At 46.8% G+C, this 18,092-nt stretch overlaps 1 protein-coding gene across 1 annotated transcript in view; it reads right to left on the bottom strand.

Moving 5' to 3' along the window:
* Positions 1-16,601: 16,601 nt before the first annotated feature.
* The window catches only part of LOC311229379 (SWI/SNF complex subunit SMARCC1-like), a gene marked incomplete at both ends in the record, with an annotated part of 13,243 nt that continues 11,752 nt past the window's right edge, over positions 16,602-18,092 (bottom strand). The window contains 2 exons of the mRNA XM_084315466.1: positions 16,602-16,675; positions 16,792-16,861. Coding sequence (XP_084171592.1) covers positions 16,602-16,675; positions 16,792-16,861 — 144 coding nt within the window. The remainder of the gene's footprint in view (positions 16,676-16,791; positions 16,862-18,092) is intronic.

The raw sequence follows: 18,092 nt of genomic DNA, 5'->3' as shown, positions 1-18,092 counted from the left end.
TTCCGCATGGTGGGCCACCAGAAACGACGAGCCAGGAAGGAGAACGTGCGATGGACGCCCGGGTGGCAGGCGAACCGGCTGGTATGGCCCCAAAGCAGCACCCGGGACCGGACAGAGTCGGGGACGAAGAGACGACGAATCGGAACGTTGCTTGGAGCACGCTGGAAGCGTAGGGCACGTCTAACCACACCCTCGATGCCCAAGGTGATGGCTCCAACCACTCGGGCCTCCGGGAGGATGGGAGTCGGGTCCTCAGAGGGTGGAGCCCCCTTGGAGTGTAACCGGGACAGGGAGTCGGCCTTCGTGTTGCGGGAACCGGGGCGGAAGGTCAGCGAGAAGTCGAACCGACTGAGGAAGCTGGCCCATCTCGCCTGCCGACCGTTGAGGCGCCTGGAAGCGCGGATGAACGTCAGGTTCTTGTGGTCCGTCCAGATGGTAAAAGGCTCCTCGGCCCCCTCTAGCCAATGACGCCACTCCTCCAACGCAGCCACGACCGCCAGCAGCTCCCGATTGCCGGTGTCGTAGTTCCTCTCGGCAGGGAGGAACCGACGCGAGTAGAAGGCGCAAGGATGTACCTTCTGGTCCGAAAGCGAACGTTGGGATAAGACAGCGCCCAGTCCAGTATCTGAGGCGTCCACCTCTACAATGAACTGTCTCTTGGGGTCAGGGTGGAGCAGGATAGGGGCGGAAGTGAACCTCTTCTTGAGGGAGCGGAACGCAGCACATGCCGCTGGGGACCAGTCGAACGGCAGAGCGGGAGAGGTCAGTCTGGTAAGTGGCTCCGCCACTTGACTGTAGTTCCGGATGAACCTTCGGTAGAAGTTGGCGAACCCGAGGAAACTCTGTAACTCCTTCCGAGTGGTGGGTTCAGGCCAATCCTCCACAGCTTGGATCTTGCGAGGATCCGCTCGGGTCAAGCCCTTCTCAACGATGAAGCCCAGGTAGTCGACGGAGTCGGAGTGGAAACGGCACTTCTCCGCCTTGACGAAGAGCCGATTGTGGAGGAGGCGCTCCAGCACACGGCGGACATGCTGGATGTGTTCCTCGAGGGTCCTGGAGAAGATGAGGATGTCGTCCAGGTACACCACCACGAACACCTCCAGCATGTCACGAAGGACGTCGTTCATGAGTGCCTGGAATACCGCCGGGGCGTTGGTGAGGCCGAACGGCATCACTAGGTACTCGTAGTGGCCCCTGGGGGTCTTGAAGGCGGTCTTCCATTCATCGCCCTCACGGATACGGACAAGATGGTAGGCACTCCGGAGGTCCAGCTTGGTGAAGACGGTAGCCTGGGTCAGTGGCTCGAAGGTGGAGTTCATGAGAGGTAGAGGGTACTTGTTCTTGATGGTGATCTCGTTGAGCTGGCGATAGTCGATGCAGGGTCGCAGGTCCCCATCCTTCTTCCCAACAAAGAAGAAACCGGCCGCCACCGGGGAGGAGGAAGGCCGAATGAGTCCTGCTTCCAATGACTCAGAGATGTACAGATCCATCGCCTTCTTCTCCGGAACGGTCAGACTGTAAAGGCGGCTGCCGGGAAGGGGAGCCCCTTGGCGGAGGTCGATGGCGCAGTCGTAGGGGCGGTGAGGTGGAAGGGCCTGAGCCCTGGATTTACTAAAAACCTCCAAGAGGTCGTGGTACTCGGGAGGTATGGAAGAGAGGTCCGGAGGCGACTCACCAGCGGACCTCCGGGGCGGGGGACAGGACGCCGCCTGCAGACACAGGGCGTGACAGGAGGAGCTCCAGCCCTTGATGGTACCGGAGGACCAGGCGATGTGGGGCTCGTGCAGCGCGAGCCAGGGCCTACCCAGGACCACCGGGACAAGGGGGGATCGGGTGATGAGGAACTGGATTCTCTCAACGTGGTTCCCAGCGATGGTCAGCACGACTGGGCCGGTGCGTTGAGAGATGTCGGCCAGGCGGTGTTGGTCCAACGCAAAGATCTCCAAGGGCCTCACAAGGTCCTCAAGTGGAATGTTGGCTCGGGTAGCAAACTCGAAGTCGAGGAAATTCTCGTCTGCCCCAGAGTCGATGAGGGCCTCCACCGTGGCTCGTTGGTCCCCCCAGGCCAGGGTGACGCTCATCAGATGGCCAGGTGGTGCGCGGCTCTGGGAATGGGAAAAACGGCTCACCAGGATTTCCCGGGGTCTCGGCGAGCCTGATCTTTTGGCCGGGTGGGGCAGTTGGCGATTCGGTGTCCCTCCCTTCCGCAATAGAGGCAGAGACCGGACCTGAGCCTTGCCTCACGTTCAGCCTGGCTCAGATGAGAGCGTCCCAGCTGCATGGGTTCCTCCTCGCGAACCGAACGGGAGGATCCGCTACCACCAGTCGTGTTGAGGGCAGGGCGTCCAGGAGTGACGTCATGCGTCGGGGGAATCCGGGGTACCTCAGGAAGTAACAGTCGGGTCCTCTCGCGCCTTCTCTCCTGGAGGCGACCGTCGATGCGGATGACGAGGCTAAACAGGTCCTCGAGGGAGTCGGGCACCTCCCGGGTAGCGAGCTGGTCCCTGACCGCGTCACTGAGCCCCCTCAGGAAGGTTAGGCGAAGTGCAGGGTCGTTCCATCCACTCTCCACCGCCGCCAGTCGAAACTCCAGGACGTAGTCAGTCACCCCGCCGCTCCCCTGTCGGAAGGTCCCCAACCGGGCTCCAGGGTCCAGACCACGGGCTAGATGGTGGAACACTCTGCGGAGCTCCGCCACGAAGTCTGGATAGGAGAAAACAAAATCTGCATCCATTGCCCAGGAGGAAGTGACCCACTGGGCAGCCCGGCCTGAAAGCAAGTTTGTCATATAGGCCACTTGGGACCCTCTAGAAGTAAATCGGCTTGGTTGATGACGGAAAACCAACTCACATTGCATGATGAATGTGGCACACTCCTCGGGATTGCCGTCGAACAGCCGTGGGACGGAGAGACGGGGTTCCCGAGGTGCGGGATCGGGGTACGTGGGAACTGCTGGGGCTGCGGGGAATGCTCCTGAAGGAAGTGAGGGGAGTAAAGCGTTAACGGTGTCGCTCAGCGAGTGAAGCTGAACGAGAATACCAGAGTGTTGTCCTGCCAGAGCGGCCAGTGACCCTTGAATAGGCTGGACTTGTTCCCTGAGATCCTGCACCGCAGCCGCAGCCCTCTCTAGTTGGTGACTGTGATCCTTGGTCAACTCGATCTGATTAGCTAGTGCGGTTCTGACCCTCTCTGTGTCGGCTGGGGTCGTCATTTTGGTTGGATCGTAATGTTATGGTTTGACACCGACCCCAAACGCAACGACACAAGAGAGTAGGATTCAGAGTTGCCAAAAACAAGGGCTTGTTTATTTACACTAAATAAACAGCATAGACTTGGTAGAGTTCAAACAAAGACTGGAATACAAGCAAGGATGAATGTTGCTGCTCTGCAGCTGCTCCCGGGATGGTAGTCTGGGGAAGCAGACGATGACGTCAGAGCCGCTCTGCAGACTTCTCTCGGCAGAATCTCCGAGGTGGTTGCGGGACCGAGAGGGAGAGAGGGAGCGAGTTAGCTCAGAGTGCAGTTGGAACAGAGCAGGTGACAGGAGAGGTGACTTGTACCCAAAAACAGAGTTATCCAAGTGACTGAATCTTCGGTGTATATACACACTGTGAGTAACGTTCCAAACACAATCCCACGTGATAGAAATCTTCGGTGCAAAATAAACACTGTGAGCGAAGTCCCAAAATACAAATCCAAGTGATAATATCTTCGGTGTGTAAACACACAGTGGGCGATGTTAGGCCAAAATCTTATCCCAATGAAACAATCCAAAAAGGGCTAAACGCTGGGTGAGTGACTGTCTGATAAAAAGCAGGAAATCTTCAGTGTTATATAAACACACGAAAAACGGAATAGGATCAAAGACAGTCATAAAAACTCACCCAGGCGCTGTGCGTAAAGAGCGTTGGAACAGAACGGAGCGAGCGCGTCGCCACGGGAAAAGGGTGTCCAAGAGGAATGCTTCTTGAATATCCTGGAGGCAAAGCACAGGGAAAAAACAGCAGGCAAGGCAGGAACGGCGAATGCAACTGAAATATCAAAACGATCCAACAAAACTTGAATGGGGAAACGGGGTATAAATAATCAGGGAAAGCTTAATTGACAAGCAGTGACAGCTGAGGGATGTGATTGACAAGCGTGTGGTTGGGGGAGCACCAATCAACGACGTCTATGGGAAGAAGCGTGTGAATAGGGGAATGCAATGATTAACAGAAAACTAATGGAAACAGAGCGAGTAGGCTTAAAGGAACAGAGCGAGTAAGTGAGCAATGGACAAAAACCTCACAATAGTTCCCCTTTAACATGATTTGTGGAGCTCCTTCTGGTGTTGTGGGCGTGGTGTTCACTGACCTTTGGGAAGTATTTCGACATGTACATGGGTACTTGAGTGGTGTAGTGTATCTTGTAGACCAGGCCCATTGCAAGTTGCTGTACTCTGTCGTCTACTCTAAGCCATCCTAGGTTGTCAAAGTGGGCAGGGGTGAGGTGGGTTCTAGGAGTAAGGTCAAGCAGTAGTCTGACCAGTTTGTTTTGTTGATTGATTGATTGAGTCTTCAGGATATTCTTGTTTACCAGAGAGGAGATCCAGTACAGGAATCTAGTTTGTTGGTTGACCTTTTTGATTACATTGGTTAAACAGTTGAACAGGCCCTTCTTGAGTCTCTGGACTCTAAACGTCCTGATGGAGCTTTACTCCAACCCTTAGAATTGAGCCTCCTGAGAAATTATTTTGAGTTTAACGGGAAGTTTTATTTACAAATACATGGAACAGCCATGGGGAAGAAATTTGCCCCTGCATTTGCCAATCTCTATATGTGCATGTGGGAAGAAGAAGCCTTTTTGAAGAGTAAGATTAAACCACTGTTTTACCTGAGATACCTAGATGACTTGTTTGGTATAATGGGGGGGATCTAGAGAGGACTTTTTAGAATTCATTGACATCCTTAATTCCCATCACCCAGCCATCTCAGTCACTCACAACTTACAGGCAGACTCACTGGAGTTCTTAGATACTCAGGTTTTCTTTATACCCAGAGAGGGGGAACATAAGGGGTTGGGAACCACAGTTTGGTTTAAAGAAACAGACCGCCACGCCCTCCTTTTCAAAACAAGTTTCCATCCCTGAGACACTTTTAGAGGAGTGAAATCACAGTTAATTAGATTCAACTTGATATGTACATGCCTGCAGGATGTGGAGAAAGCCACTCAAACTTTATTTAAAGCTTTGAGACCAAGAGGCTACTCCAGACGCCTCCTCAGAACCATCAAGGCAGAGGTCAAAGAGGTCTTCCAGACAGCAGGACGGTACCAAAAGGACCCTGACACGTACACTTATCCCGTTTGTATCTAAGTTCTCAGAGACCACCTTAAATCTCAACTCCCAGTTGAAGCATCACTTTGAACAGGCGAAGGGAGATAATAGAGCCTTGGAGTTGTTTAGGGTAATCTCAGCTAAGAAATAAGAACCTCAAAGACATACTAGTTCACTCTCAGCTGAAGGAGACCCCAAAAGTACGACGAGAAGGCCTACCGGGAGGAGGTTGAGGTACTGGACCGCTGGTGCCAGGACAACAGCCTGCTCCTGAACATTGGTAAAACCAAGGAGCTGAACGTGGATTTTAGGAGGAGACAGCAGGAGACACACACACCACTGAGGATAAACGGGGCTACCGTGGACAGGGTCAGGGGCGACAGTGGCTCAGGAGGTAGAGCAGTCGTCTGGCAATCCGGAGGTTACCGGTTCGATTCCCACTCCTCCCGGGCAGCGTGTTGATGTGTCCTTGAGCAAGACACTTAACCCCTAATTGCTCCCGATGAGCAGGTTGGCACCTTGCATGGTTGCCTCCGCCATCGGTGTGAATGTGTGAGTGAATGTGTGAGTGAATGGGTAAAATGTGAGTAACAAATTGTAAAGCGCTTTGGATAAAAAGAGACGAAAAAGAGAAGAAGGGTGAGCAGCTTCAAGTACCTGGGGTTCCACATCTCAGAGGATCTGACATGGACAACACACATAGACTCAGTCGTAAAAAAGGCGAAGCAGCACCTCTACCACCTGAGACAGTTAAGGAAGTTCAGAGTATCAGGGAAGATACTCCAGTCCTTCTACTCCGGAGCTGTAGAGAGCATCTTTTTCCCCCTCCATTTTTCCTCCGATTTTCTCCCATCCCAATGTTAGTCGTATGACAATTCCCAGTCCCTTCCTGGTCGCTGCGCTTTACCCCCCACAGTCAGATCATTTGGGAAAGTGGAGGCTACCACGTGCTTCCTCCGACACACGTCCAGCCAATCACCGCTTCTTTTCACCTGGCAGCGCGGATTCTCATTGAGAGGGCGTAGCGTGTGGGAGGACCACACTATCCCCCTCACGTCCAATCCGGGCTTAGCAGGCGCCCCGACCGAACTGTAGGAGTCGCTGTTTACAACGACCCGGACCCACCCCGCCAGCTTCTCCCACCCTCTGATACAGCCAATTGTATCAGTGCAGACGGCCAGCCAAGCTGGTGACAACCCCGGAGCTGTGAGCCGGATTCGAACAGGCGAATCAAGCTCACAGCTCCGCGTAGAGAGCATCTTGACTGGAAACATCACTGCCTGGTATGGAAACAGCACGGCACAGGACAAGAAGGCCCTACAGAGAGTGGTGCGCTCAGCCGAGCGTACCACGGGTATTGCACTACCACCCCTGCAGGTCCTATACAACAAGAGGTGCAAATCCAGAGCCTGCAGAATAATGAAAGACCCTCACCACCCCAACAACAGCCAGTTCATGCTGCTGCGGTCAGGCAAACACCTGCGAACACCAGCAACTAGGACAGAGAGACTTCGGCTCAGCTTCTTCCCCCAGGCCATCAGAGCCTTGAACACTGAACTCTCCACACACAAGCACACATGAGCACACACACACTGTACACGCTCACACACTAGCAGCCACTTTAACATGAGCACACACACACTCATGCTGCACACGCTCACACTTGTGGTCACTTTACAAAAGGAAAGGTCACTTTAAGAATAGTATAGTATAACTTGAGATTGTATAGCATTGTATAGCAGTGTACATAAAGACCCAGTGCCTCATCTGTAGCTAACAGTGTATTGCACTACCACAGGACCTAGCATGTCCTACCATGCTCTGTAAATAACTCATGTACATATACCGATATGACCTACTTTGTTTACTTGTTTTATTGCACAATGTCGTTTTGTAATACATCCTAAATATCTCTCCAACATCCTTTCAGGCTCTGGGGCCCCCATCTGGCAGAAATTGGGATTACAGAGTGCAAATATTATTTATGCTATTACTTTTAAGTCTGTCCATTTATCTATCTAGGTGAAACCCAAAACACTTTAGGAGACTTAAACAGCAGTTACCATATAAGGAAGGGAAGTAGGACTACTCTCGTCTAGCAGCACTTTCAGACACATGCTGTAGAAAAAGTCCAGATCTTAGGACTGGAAAAGAACTTAAAATGGTCTAAACAACAGAGACAAAGGGCAGAACGCAGATGGATCAAGAACATCAACACCACTGATCCTCTGGGCCTAAACCTAAGTATTAGACTTTTTAGTTGCTTTCCAAATTTTTTTAGGAGGCCTCTCCAGATTGCCGTCAGCATCCCACACACCTGCTTTTTATAGCACTTCTGATGAATTACATGACCTTTCAATTGACCACTACTCCATGGAAAAACATGAGGAACCCATTGCGATACACCTCTTCTCCGACCGCCAGGAGGACGGATGTAGTCCAGGAAAGAGTTGAGGGCACGTACTATAGAAGGCCTTGGACCACCTGGAGAGGGACAACACATCTATGTGCCTCCTTTTGAGATATGCTATTGATATAATTTCTCATGAATTCTTATTTAGAGAGGGGTCTCTTATTATTGTGTGTTCACAGGTTTTATTTTACAGCAATTTATTTGCATGAATCTTTCGATCTTACAGCACTTATATTGTTTTCTACCCCCTCTAAATTATTTCTGTAATGATATGAAAATATAGAGGCCTAGTGTCTTACTGTAGTAATGATATGGAAATATAGAGGCGGGATCTATGGATTGGAGTGTCTAATACTTCATTGTATGAAAAGGGACTAAAGGATAATTGAGGGGTGTGATCCACGGAACTCACACATCAGTGTTTATATCAACATTAAGATCAACAGGAAGAAGTCTGATATATTCTCTCAATCAAACAGGTTCCCCGCAACTACAAAGTGTTTATTTGCAATGAAATGCAAGACCAATTGAGTTTTGGCTGGAAATAACACAATCGTCAACACTAATATTAGTGCTGTGACAAACTGTCAAAAAGGGCTTTAGTTTTTGAGATACCCCTACCGGAGGTAGAACAAAACACAACCATGTTTTTCCTCATCTCTAAGGTCTCCCATATATGAAATGGATTCTTGTATAAAAATATTTTACTGCAAAACTTGTTAAATTGATAGATATTGTTATACACCCCCAAAGGAAAAAACAACCAAAATATAGCCTGGCCGTATGGGAGTTGAGACATATAAACTCATGTAGATTAATAATACAAGCTCCAAGAGCTTTCAAACTTGACATGCTAGCAGTCAGACAGTTGCTTAACCTAATAGAAAAACCTGGTTGTGAATAGCTTTATGCATGTAGGAAATATCTACCTATGTACACATACTTAAAATAAGCGGAAATGTAAAAAAATTATATCTATGCAGAATGTTCTCATTTACTTTGTAGTAGCTCTGCCATGGATTGTCACAGGTGAGGGCTTTTTCGGAAAGGTGTGGTTGTGCTGAATCCAGCAATCCCACATGTCTAAATGTAGCATGCATGGTCAGGGAGTTACATCAGTAAATGTATGAGGTGTCCTAAATGAAAGAAAATTAAACATTGACATAATGAAGTCTTCAGTCCAAAGCCCATTATCAGTGGTGAGAAGCATGTTGACAAATTCAATGTTACTGCAAAGTAAAGTCACTTGAGGTAATGGTCTATAATGTTAATATATTTATAATACATTTAATAAATGATACATTTCATATGATACATTTTATGATACTTCATATGGAAATTGGGTCAGGTTGAAATTGAAATAGAACACCTTTATTTCAATCTACTGCGTTCTGAGCCCCCTGCTGTATTCACTGTAGACACGACTGTGTGGCCAGGTTAAGCTCTAACTCCATAGTGAAGTTTGCGGACGACATGGTGGTGGTGGGGCTGATCTCTAACAATTACGAGAAGGCCTATCGGGAGGTTGATGAACTGGCACGCTGGTGCCGTGATAACAGCCTACTCCTGAACATTAGTAAAACCAAAGAGCTGATCGTGGATTTTAGGAGAATACAGCAGGGGACACACACGCCACTGTAGATAAATGGGGCTATCGTGGACAGGGTGAGCAGTTTCATGTACCTGGGAGTCCACATCACAGAGGACCTGACATGGTCAGATTCTGTGCTGAAAAAGGCGAAACAGCGCCTCTATCAGCTGAGACAATTAAGTTCAGAGTATCAGGGAAGATACTCCACTCCTTCTATTCCGGGGCTGTAGAGAGCATTCTGACTGGAAACATCACTGCCTGGTTTGGAAACAGCACGGCACAGAACAGGAAGGCACTCCAGAGAGTGGTGCGCTCAGCAGAGCGTACTACGGGTATTGCACTACCACCCCTGCAGGACTTATAACACAAGGTGCAAATCCAGAGCCTGCAGAATAATGAAAGACCCTCACCACCCCAACAACAGCCTGTTCAAGCTTCTGCGGTCAGGCAAGCGCCTATGTACACACGCAACAAGAACAGAGAGACTACGGCTCAGCTTCTTCCCCCAGGCCATCAGAACACTGAACTCTCCACTCACAAGTACACATGAGCACACACACACAACACAAAAGGAAATAACAGATGTGGTTCTTGTATAGTATAGTTTAGATATAGTAAGTAAAACATAATGACGGAGTTAAAATTGTACATTGTATAGTAGTGTACATAGGAACCAGTGCCTTCTCAGGAATTTAGTATGTCTATTTTTATCATCCACATCTTATGTCTTACCTGTTTTTTTTTCTATGTCTATTTTATTATTGTATTATTGCACAATCGATGCGGGCATGACCACCCACATTTCACTGTATGCCCTGGTATGTATGTGACAAATAAACGTCTTGATTCTAGCAACACATCACCGTCACTCATCCACATTATCATCAGTGACAAAATGGATCATGTTTGGGCAGTCAGGGAAAGAGCAAGAGCAAAACTCAGTGCAAGTCAAGCCCACTGAAAGACATTGGCATTTGCTGGCATCATTGCAGTTTCATCTTTACAGTACAGGTGGGTGATGTCTCGAACTTCCTTAGGTGCCGGTGCTTTCTGGAACATAACAGGTTCAATGGACCCATCTTCTCTGAGCCTCCACCCTCTACCAACTGCAGGGTTCCAGAGAAGAGGCTTGGCCAGATGGCTGTGACGCCACACTGCTGTTTGGTACAAGGCTCTCAACACATGTTGCTGGAAGGCATCTTCTGTTGGGGGTAGATTTGCAGCTGATGAATCTGTGGTAGATGCTAGTGTGTACCTCAGCTCATCCAGGTTGGTGCAAGGACGTCCATTCTCCATTTTCTTTTGGCCATACAGGAGGAGGGCATACTGTGTTCTCTGAAGAGATTCTCTGTGGCCCTGTATTGGTTATGTAGTTGCTGACAAAGCTACATAGAGCAGCCTTGTTCCCACTGATCCTCAGGTATTTCCTGTAGTTAGGAACACTTGATTGGCCTGTGATAATATGTGTTGGTCTGCTGGTTTGGATGGTCCCTCTTCTTTGCCTTTAAAGGTATTTGATTGAGTGTTGATGGTCATATCTGTCAAACACTATAACAACGCAGTTGATGCCTTCCTTTCCCATTAACATTGCAATCCTTTTCCAGACACACTCACCCAGATCATTGTATGTCTGAAAGGGCCACAGAGAATCTCTTCAGAGAACACAGTCATCTTGGCAGGTGGCTTTGAAAATGGTGAGGAGGTTAAGACGATTAGCAAGTCAGGCGTTGACTGCTTGACAGATCTTTATAGTGACCAGGAGGAGGCTGACACAAGATTGGTGTTACATGCAATTAGGCCTGCCGCAATAAGCAATAAATCGATTAATCGGCGCAATAATTAAAATGAATGCAATGATTTTTTTATAATCTTTTTTAAAAACTCATAAAATATATTGGGTCGCACCTAAATCTAGGTCTAAGTCGGCAACCGGAAACCAACTATTCATTTGGTTAGGCCCTAGCAACGCCACATAGCTTAACTACATTTCTCAATAGTGTTGCTCCTTTTAACCAAGTAGTGTTCTTTGTAGTGTAGCTATTTTTAGACCCAAGTAGTTTCTCGCTACTGCCCGGAGAAACTGGACTGCTAAATAAAGATTAAAGATCTAGCGTTGATGCTATCAACATTAGCTAAATAGCTAACAAACGAAATACAACGTATAGCATAGCTAGCTACAACACAGAATAACGTTAATACAATTACATGCATCATTGTTTACAATGAACGGGTGGGGCTAGTCAAAGGACTGGACACGGGGACAAGTTAAACATGAACTAATTTATTATAACAGGTAGTTTCGAGTCGTGCCTACACACCACAGGGCTACTATTCTATTATATACGGCTTTGGCGCTTCCTCCTCATCGTTGATTGCCTGTAGTAGCTGCATCTAACGTTAGTAGCTAACGTTAAAACTAACCTAAAGTTAGTTGTTCACCAACAATCTCAACATTTGTTTTATCATTAGCTCAAAAACACAGAACCGGACGAGACAAGTTGTCCGCTCAATACGTTCTGCTAGGATAATAACAACAATACTTCCGCTCCGGACCGGTGGGTGGGTTTCAAAATAAAAGTCTAAAACACCGGAAAAGATGTTTATTTTGTACAGCGTTTTCCTCCACGAGTACTCGAGTACATCATGTGATCAATCGATCTGGATTATTTTTGCCCATCCCTAGTTTATCCTGTGCTGAAGTCTCCATTCCAATAGAGATAGTATATATTTTGGTGTTTATTTGATTATTGTTTCACTGCCTTTTTATTTATTACGTTTCCACAGTTTTTTCCTCATACTTTATTAACATTTTGTACATGGTACCGCAAGGTACATTAATAATAAATGTACATGTTAAAAGGATGATACAAAAAGCCAGACAGAGGGCTTGTTTCCAGTTTCAGTTTGTTTTATAATAAACAATCAAACTGAGCATTTTTTTATTTAGGATATTTAAAATATCTTCCAATGTTAAATAAAGGTTTATTGCACTTTGAAACGGCTTCCTTGCAATATTATGCTATTATTATATTAGTAAAAATAAATAAAAAGGTTAATTGAAAACTTTTGGGAAATACATTTCTCAAAAAAAAATCTCTCAAAACCGCAATAATATCGCTTATCGCAATATTTTCTGGGACAATTAATCGCCCAGCAAAATGTGTTATCGTGACAGGCCTACATGCAATACACTTTGCACAGTCACATTCTCGTCTCATTGTCAAATGCCAGCAAATGCCAATATCAAGTAGTAAAAAACATCACAGGCAGTGTAAACAATTAGGTCAATTTGGTCAATATAATTTACTATCTAACTAGCTGAAGAAAATATTCACATTATTCACAGTGTCACATAAGGTGCAGTATGCATAAGGTAGTGTTATAATTTACTATCTACTGAGTATACATTATTCACAGTATCACAGTATCCACTGAAATGTACATTATTCACAGTATCACAGTATCCACATAAGGTGCAGTAAGCCTAAGATAGTGTAGGTTGTCCTCCTTGGGTTCCTATAAGTCCCAGGTCAATGTCTGGTAGCAGTCGCTGTCGCTGCCCACTGTTGTGGAGCCTGATGGCCGCTGGTATGAAGGACTGTCCGAGGCGGTTAGTTGAGTGTCGGGGGGAATGAGTCTGTGGCTGAACGAGCTTCTCATCTTGACTAGCTCGTTGTAGAGGGGGTAGTAGGGGTTCTCCATGATGGCAGCCAGCTTCCTTATCATCCCCCTCTCTGCCATCACCTCAAGTCTAGGTAGCTCGACTCCCACCACGGAGCTAGCCTTCCTCACCAGCTTGTTGAGCTTGTTGGTGTCCCTTGAGTTGATGTAGCCTCCCCAGCATGCCACAGCATAGAAGAGGATGCTGGCCACTACAGACTGGTAAAAAGACTGCAGCAGTCTGTTGCACACATTGAAGAACCTGAGTCTCCTCAGGAAGAACAGCCTGCTCTGTCCCTTCCTGTAGAGGGCCTCTGTGTTATCCGACCAGTCCAGTTTATTGTTCAGGTGTACCCCAAGGAACTTATATGAGTCCACCATCTCCACATCCACCCCTCGGTTGGAGATGGGAATCGGGGGGGGCCTCTTCTTGCCCCTCCGGAAGTCCACCACCAGCTCCTTGGTCTTACTGGTGTTGAGTTGGAGGTGGTTGCTGTCGCTCCACCCCACGAAGCTCTCCACCAGGGCTCTGTACTCCTCCTCATCATCGTCGGTGATGTAGCTTACGATGTAGGAGTCGTCTGAGAACTTCTGCAGGTGGCACCCGCTTGAGTTGCGGCAGAAGTCTGAGGTGTAGAGGGTGAAGAGGAAGGGTGACAGCACAGTTCCTTGGGGGGCGCCGGTGTTGCTCACCAGTACGTCAGACTGACTGTCCTTTAGTCTGACGTACTGCGGCCTCTCAGTGAGGTAGTCCTTGATCCAGGCCACCAAGCCGTGCTCCAGCTGCATCACGGAGAGCTTCTCCGCTAGCAGTGATGGCTGGATGGTGTTGAAGGCGCTGGAGAAATCAAAGAACATAATCCTCACTGAGCTGCGCGGCTTCTCCAGGTGCGTGCACGCTCTGTGGAGCATGTAGATGATGGCATCCTCCACCCCGATGTTTGCCTGGTATGCAAACTGCAGGGGGTCGAGGGAGTCACGCACCAGGGGCTTGAGGTGTTGCAGGACCAGTCTCTCAAACGTCTTCATGACGTGTGACGTCAGAGCGACTGGCCTGTAGTCGTTGAGGGTGCTGGGTCGTCCCTTCTTGGGCACCGGGACAATGCAGGAGGTCTTCCAGAGCTGGGGCACCATCTCCAGGGGAGGCCACTCTGGTCGAAGCGGTTGAAGAACGAGTTGAACTCGTTTGCACGCTCTGGTGGGCCCTCAACAGCTGTGCCCTGCTGTTTGAACCCAGTGATCTTCCTGACGCCCGCCCACACCTCCCTGGTGTTGTTGGCCTGTAGTCTGCCCTCCAGCCTGTCCTTGTAGCTGACCTTGGCTGCCCTTAGCTCTTTTTTGAGCTAAGGGCAGCCCTGGCCTGCTCAGTGTCCCCTGCCATGAAGGCCCTCTTTTTCCTGTTTAGCAGGTGTTTAATGTCCTTGCTAATCCAGGGTTTGTTGTTTGAAAAGCAGCGTACCTTCTTTGTGGGTACGATGCTCTCCTCACAGAACCTGAGTTTATATGTCTCAACTCCCATACGGCCAGGCTATATTTTGGTAGTTTTTTCCTTTCTGGGTGTATAACAATATCTATCAATTTAACAAGTTTTGCAGTAAAATATTTTTATACAAGAATCCATTTCTTTTATGGGACACCTTAGAGATGAGGAAAAACATGGTTGTGTTTTGTTCTACCTCCGGTAGAGGTATCTCAACATTTTGGGGGCATTGTCACTAGGCTATATGAGTGGGTAGTGAATTAGAGGTCTTGTTTTTCTTAAGTTAACTGCCTTCCAAAACTGAGCCAGGTTTGCATAGGAACTTGTAATTAAATCTAAGTAGTAATCTGATTTAGACTTTCTCATAGCTGTGGTTCATGTGTTTCTGAGCTGTTTGAAGACAAGCCAGTGTTGTGGATCACCTGAGCGTCCAGCACGTGACCAGGAGCCAGTGTTGTGGATCACCTGAGCGTCCAGCACGTGACCAGGAGCCAGTGTTGTGGATCACCTGAGCGTCCAGCACGTGACCAGGAGCCAGTGTTGTGGATCACCTGAGCGTGCAGCACGTGACCAGGCCTTATTCCTGCCATTAAGCAGAGTTGACAATTAATGAGTGAGTAATTAATTCACCACGTGGAGAAATAAAAAAAATTGAATTAGACAATTACGTTTTATAAGCAAATATACTCAGAACTATTTTTTGGCCCAACCACTCCTCTCTGAGCGCAGCCAGTGATTTCAACGTGACGCTGTGTTTGTTTACAAACAGCGTCACGTTGAAATCACTGGCTGCGCTCAGAGAGGAGTGGTTGGGCCAAAATTATTTTGGGCCAAACGTAATTGTCTAATTCAATTATTTTTTATTTCTCCACGTGGTGAATACACAGGTCACAACATGTTTACATGAACGTTTTGGAGTTGTATTTGGAGTGTATTCTGCAATCTGTTAATAAACTTTTCAATCAATCAATCAAACTATACACTGTAAGGCTCCGGATCTGCCTCACTTCCAGTGATGAAGCTAAGCTATGCTAACGGAGCGACTGTTCCCTAAGCTAAATGCACGCACAGAGACAAAAAAGGTATGTATCTTCTTGTCTAAGGGGCCGCGTCCACCTAGCGCATATTTCTCCGTGAAACATGCTGGGAGTGCGCCCGGTAGAATGGGGCGGGGCGCATGCATGCGGTGACAGAGACAAAAGCGTAGATGACAGAAAGAAATCTACAGCCATGCCGCGGTTTTGCACATATTATAGCATATTTGAATAACTTTATTGTATATTAATTATATATATAGTTATTGCCTGACACCACAGTTCGCCCTTTGCTTTTTATTAGCTTTTTAGTAGTGTATTCGTGTAGTTATTATTATTAGTTTTGTCGCGAATCTCAATGGTCTGTGGGAGACAGCCAGACAGGCAGGCAGCTCCGGTGTCAGGTTACAAACAGAGTGGTAGATGAATGGCTGTGATTGGTTGTCTGAAAATGAGCCCAGCGCATCGCTCTGAAAGTTGAGAAAGTTTCAACTTTCGTCCGCACAAAAAAGCTGAGAAAAGAAGCCGACGGCAGCGCACTTCCTAGAGGCGGCCGCATGCGCTCCCTCCCCATTGGAATACATTGAAAACAGATGCGTGCGGTCAGAAATATGCGCCAAGTGGACGCGGGCCCTAACTCCAGGGAAGATGTTAAATAAGCTAATTTCCCAAAATGTTGGAGTTTTCCTTTAAGCAAACCATTCTTATTTCATTCCTTTTTATATTTAGAGACAGCCTAATTGATCTAAAGGATGCACATGCTACTGTTTCTGTTTGTTTATTAAAACCGGTTGATAGAAGTGCCTATTTATGTGCAATACCCTTTGATTTTAATGATCCATTCTATTAAAAAGAATAACTGAATTTAAACTGAAACTGAACATTTTAACTGAATTTAAACTGAAATAGAAAATAACAATATATTTTAAATAAAATAAAAAATTATATATAGTTTTTTTTGTGTGGTTTGGGGGGGGGTCGAATATTCGATCTTAAGAACCAGCGATTTTCGAATAGCACTTTTGCTAGAAAGTCCCATCCCTATATATATGTATATGTGCTATATGTGTGTGTGTGTGCGCGTGAATTATTGTGTGTGTGTGTGTGTGTTACCTGTCAGGGTGCATGCCCCAGTGGACCAGGACATGCTTGTCTTTCCGCATGACAGGACGCATCCATTCATCTGGAATCAAACATAATGGACACGTGCTGCTGTTCACTTCTCTCTGATCTCCAGTGATATTAAAAGGAACGTGGTGTCGACGTTATGGGAAATTACTATCACACACACACACACACCTTCATCTGTCGTGGCTGGTGAGGGGTAGATGTGGTGGCTGGCAAGTGTTCGGTCCTCAGTCACTGAGCCCTGTGGAAGGAAAAGTCAGAACAACTACATTACCCAGAAGCCCAGAGACAAGACTACATGTTCAAAACAACCTGAAGCCATTACTTTGTCAGTTTATACAAGGCCATTCAAATGTGTGTTTATGCATATCCCTCCTACCTATATTAGTCCCCTACAGATATGAATTTATATTAGTCCCATACAGATATTAATTTATATTACTCCCATACAGATATTAATTTATATTAGTCCCATACAGATATTAATTTATATTAGTCCCATACAGATATTAATTTATATTAGTCCCATATAGATATTAATGTATATGAGTCTCCTACAGATATTAATTTATATTAGTCCCTGACCCTTACAGATATTCATTTATATTATTCATACAGATATGAAGGTATAATTAGTCCCCTAGTAGGGGAGGAAACTAACTTTTTGGCTTACCAGCCAACTGGCGAGTATCTGATTTTTTTTACCAGCCAAACTGATTTTTTACCAGACAAAAAAAATCGCTAATTGTGATAATTACTTCTTTGTACGTCTTCGTCTAAATTGATTTTCAATCATAGTAAATTAATCACACTGTCTCTACTCTTCAAAATATTACATCATTAAATCACATATTAACATGAAAGAGGGAACTATTCTGGACTGGGTTGGGCTGAACTGGGCAGTGAAAGATGCTGGGTTGGGCTGGTCTAGGTTATACTGAATGATGAATTGAAAATGAATTGAAAATGGGGGACCCTGATGTAAACAAGACGAAAGTCTTTCTCTGGTCTGCATCCCCTTAACAATTGCATGTATTGAGCCGTACTGTACTGTACCCATTCTGCAATCTGTTAAATAAAGTTTTCATTCATTCATTCATCACAGCTCAACTACTAGGAATGTGTGTCTGACTCTTAAGTGCAGGAAATATTCATCAGAAAGGGGGGACATGATGGAGGGAATGGAAAGAGCAGGTTTGACAGGAGCAGGGTTGAAGGGCATATTGGAGTGTGGAGGAAGTGGACAAGGCATTAAGCAAACAGGACTGAAATGGGGGACCCTGATGTAAACAAGACGAAAGTCTTTCTCTGGTCTGCATCCCCTTAACAATTGTGTGTATTGAGCTGTACTGTATTGTACCCATTCTGCAATCTGTTAATAAAGTTTTCAATCAATCAATACTGGGTTTGGCTGGTTTAGGTTGGACTGAGTTGGGCAGTGAAAGAACCAAGCATTTCACTGTAATGTAATA

Source organism: Notolepis coatsorum, assembly GCF_963971535.1.
Source record: "Notolepis coatsorum genome assembly, chromosome: 6".
Lineage (NCBI taxonomy): Eukaryota > Metazoa > Chordata > Actinopteri > Aulopiformes > Paralepididae > Notolepis > Notolepis coatsorum.
This window is presented reverse-complemented; position numbering and strand designations above follow the sequence as displayed.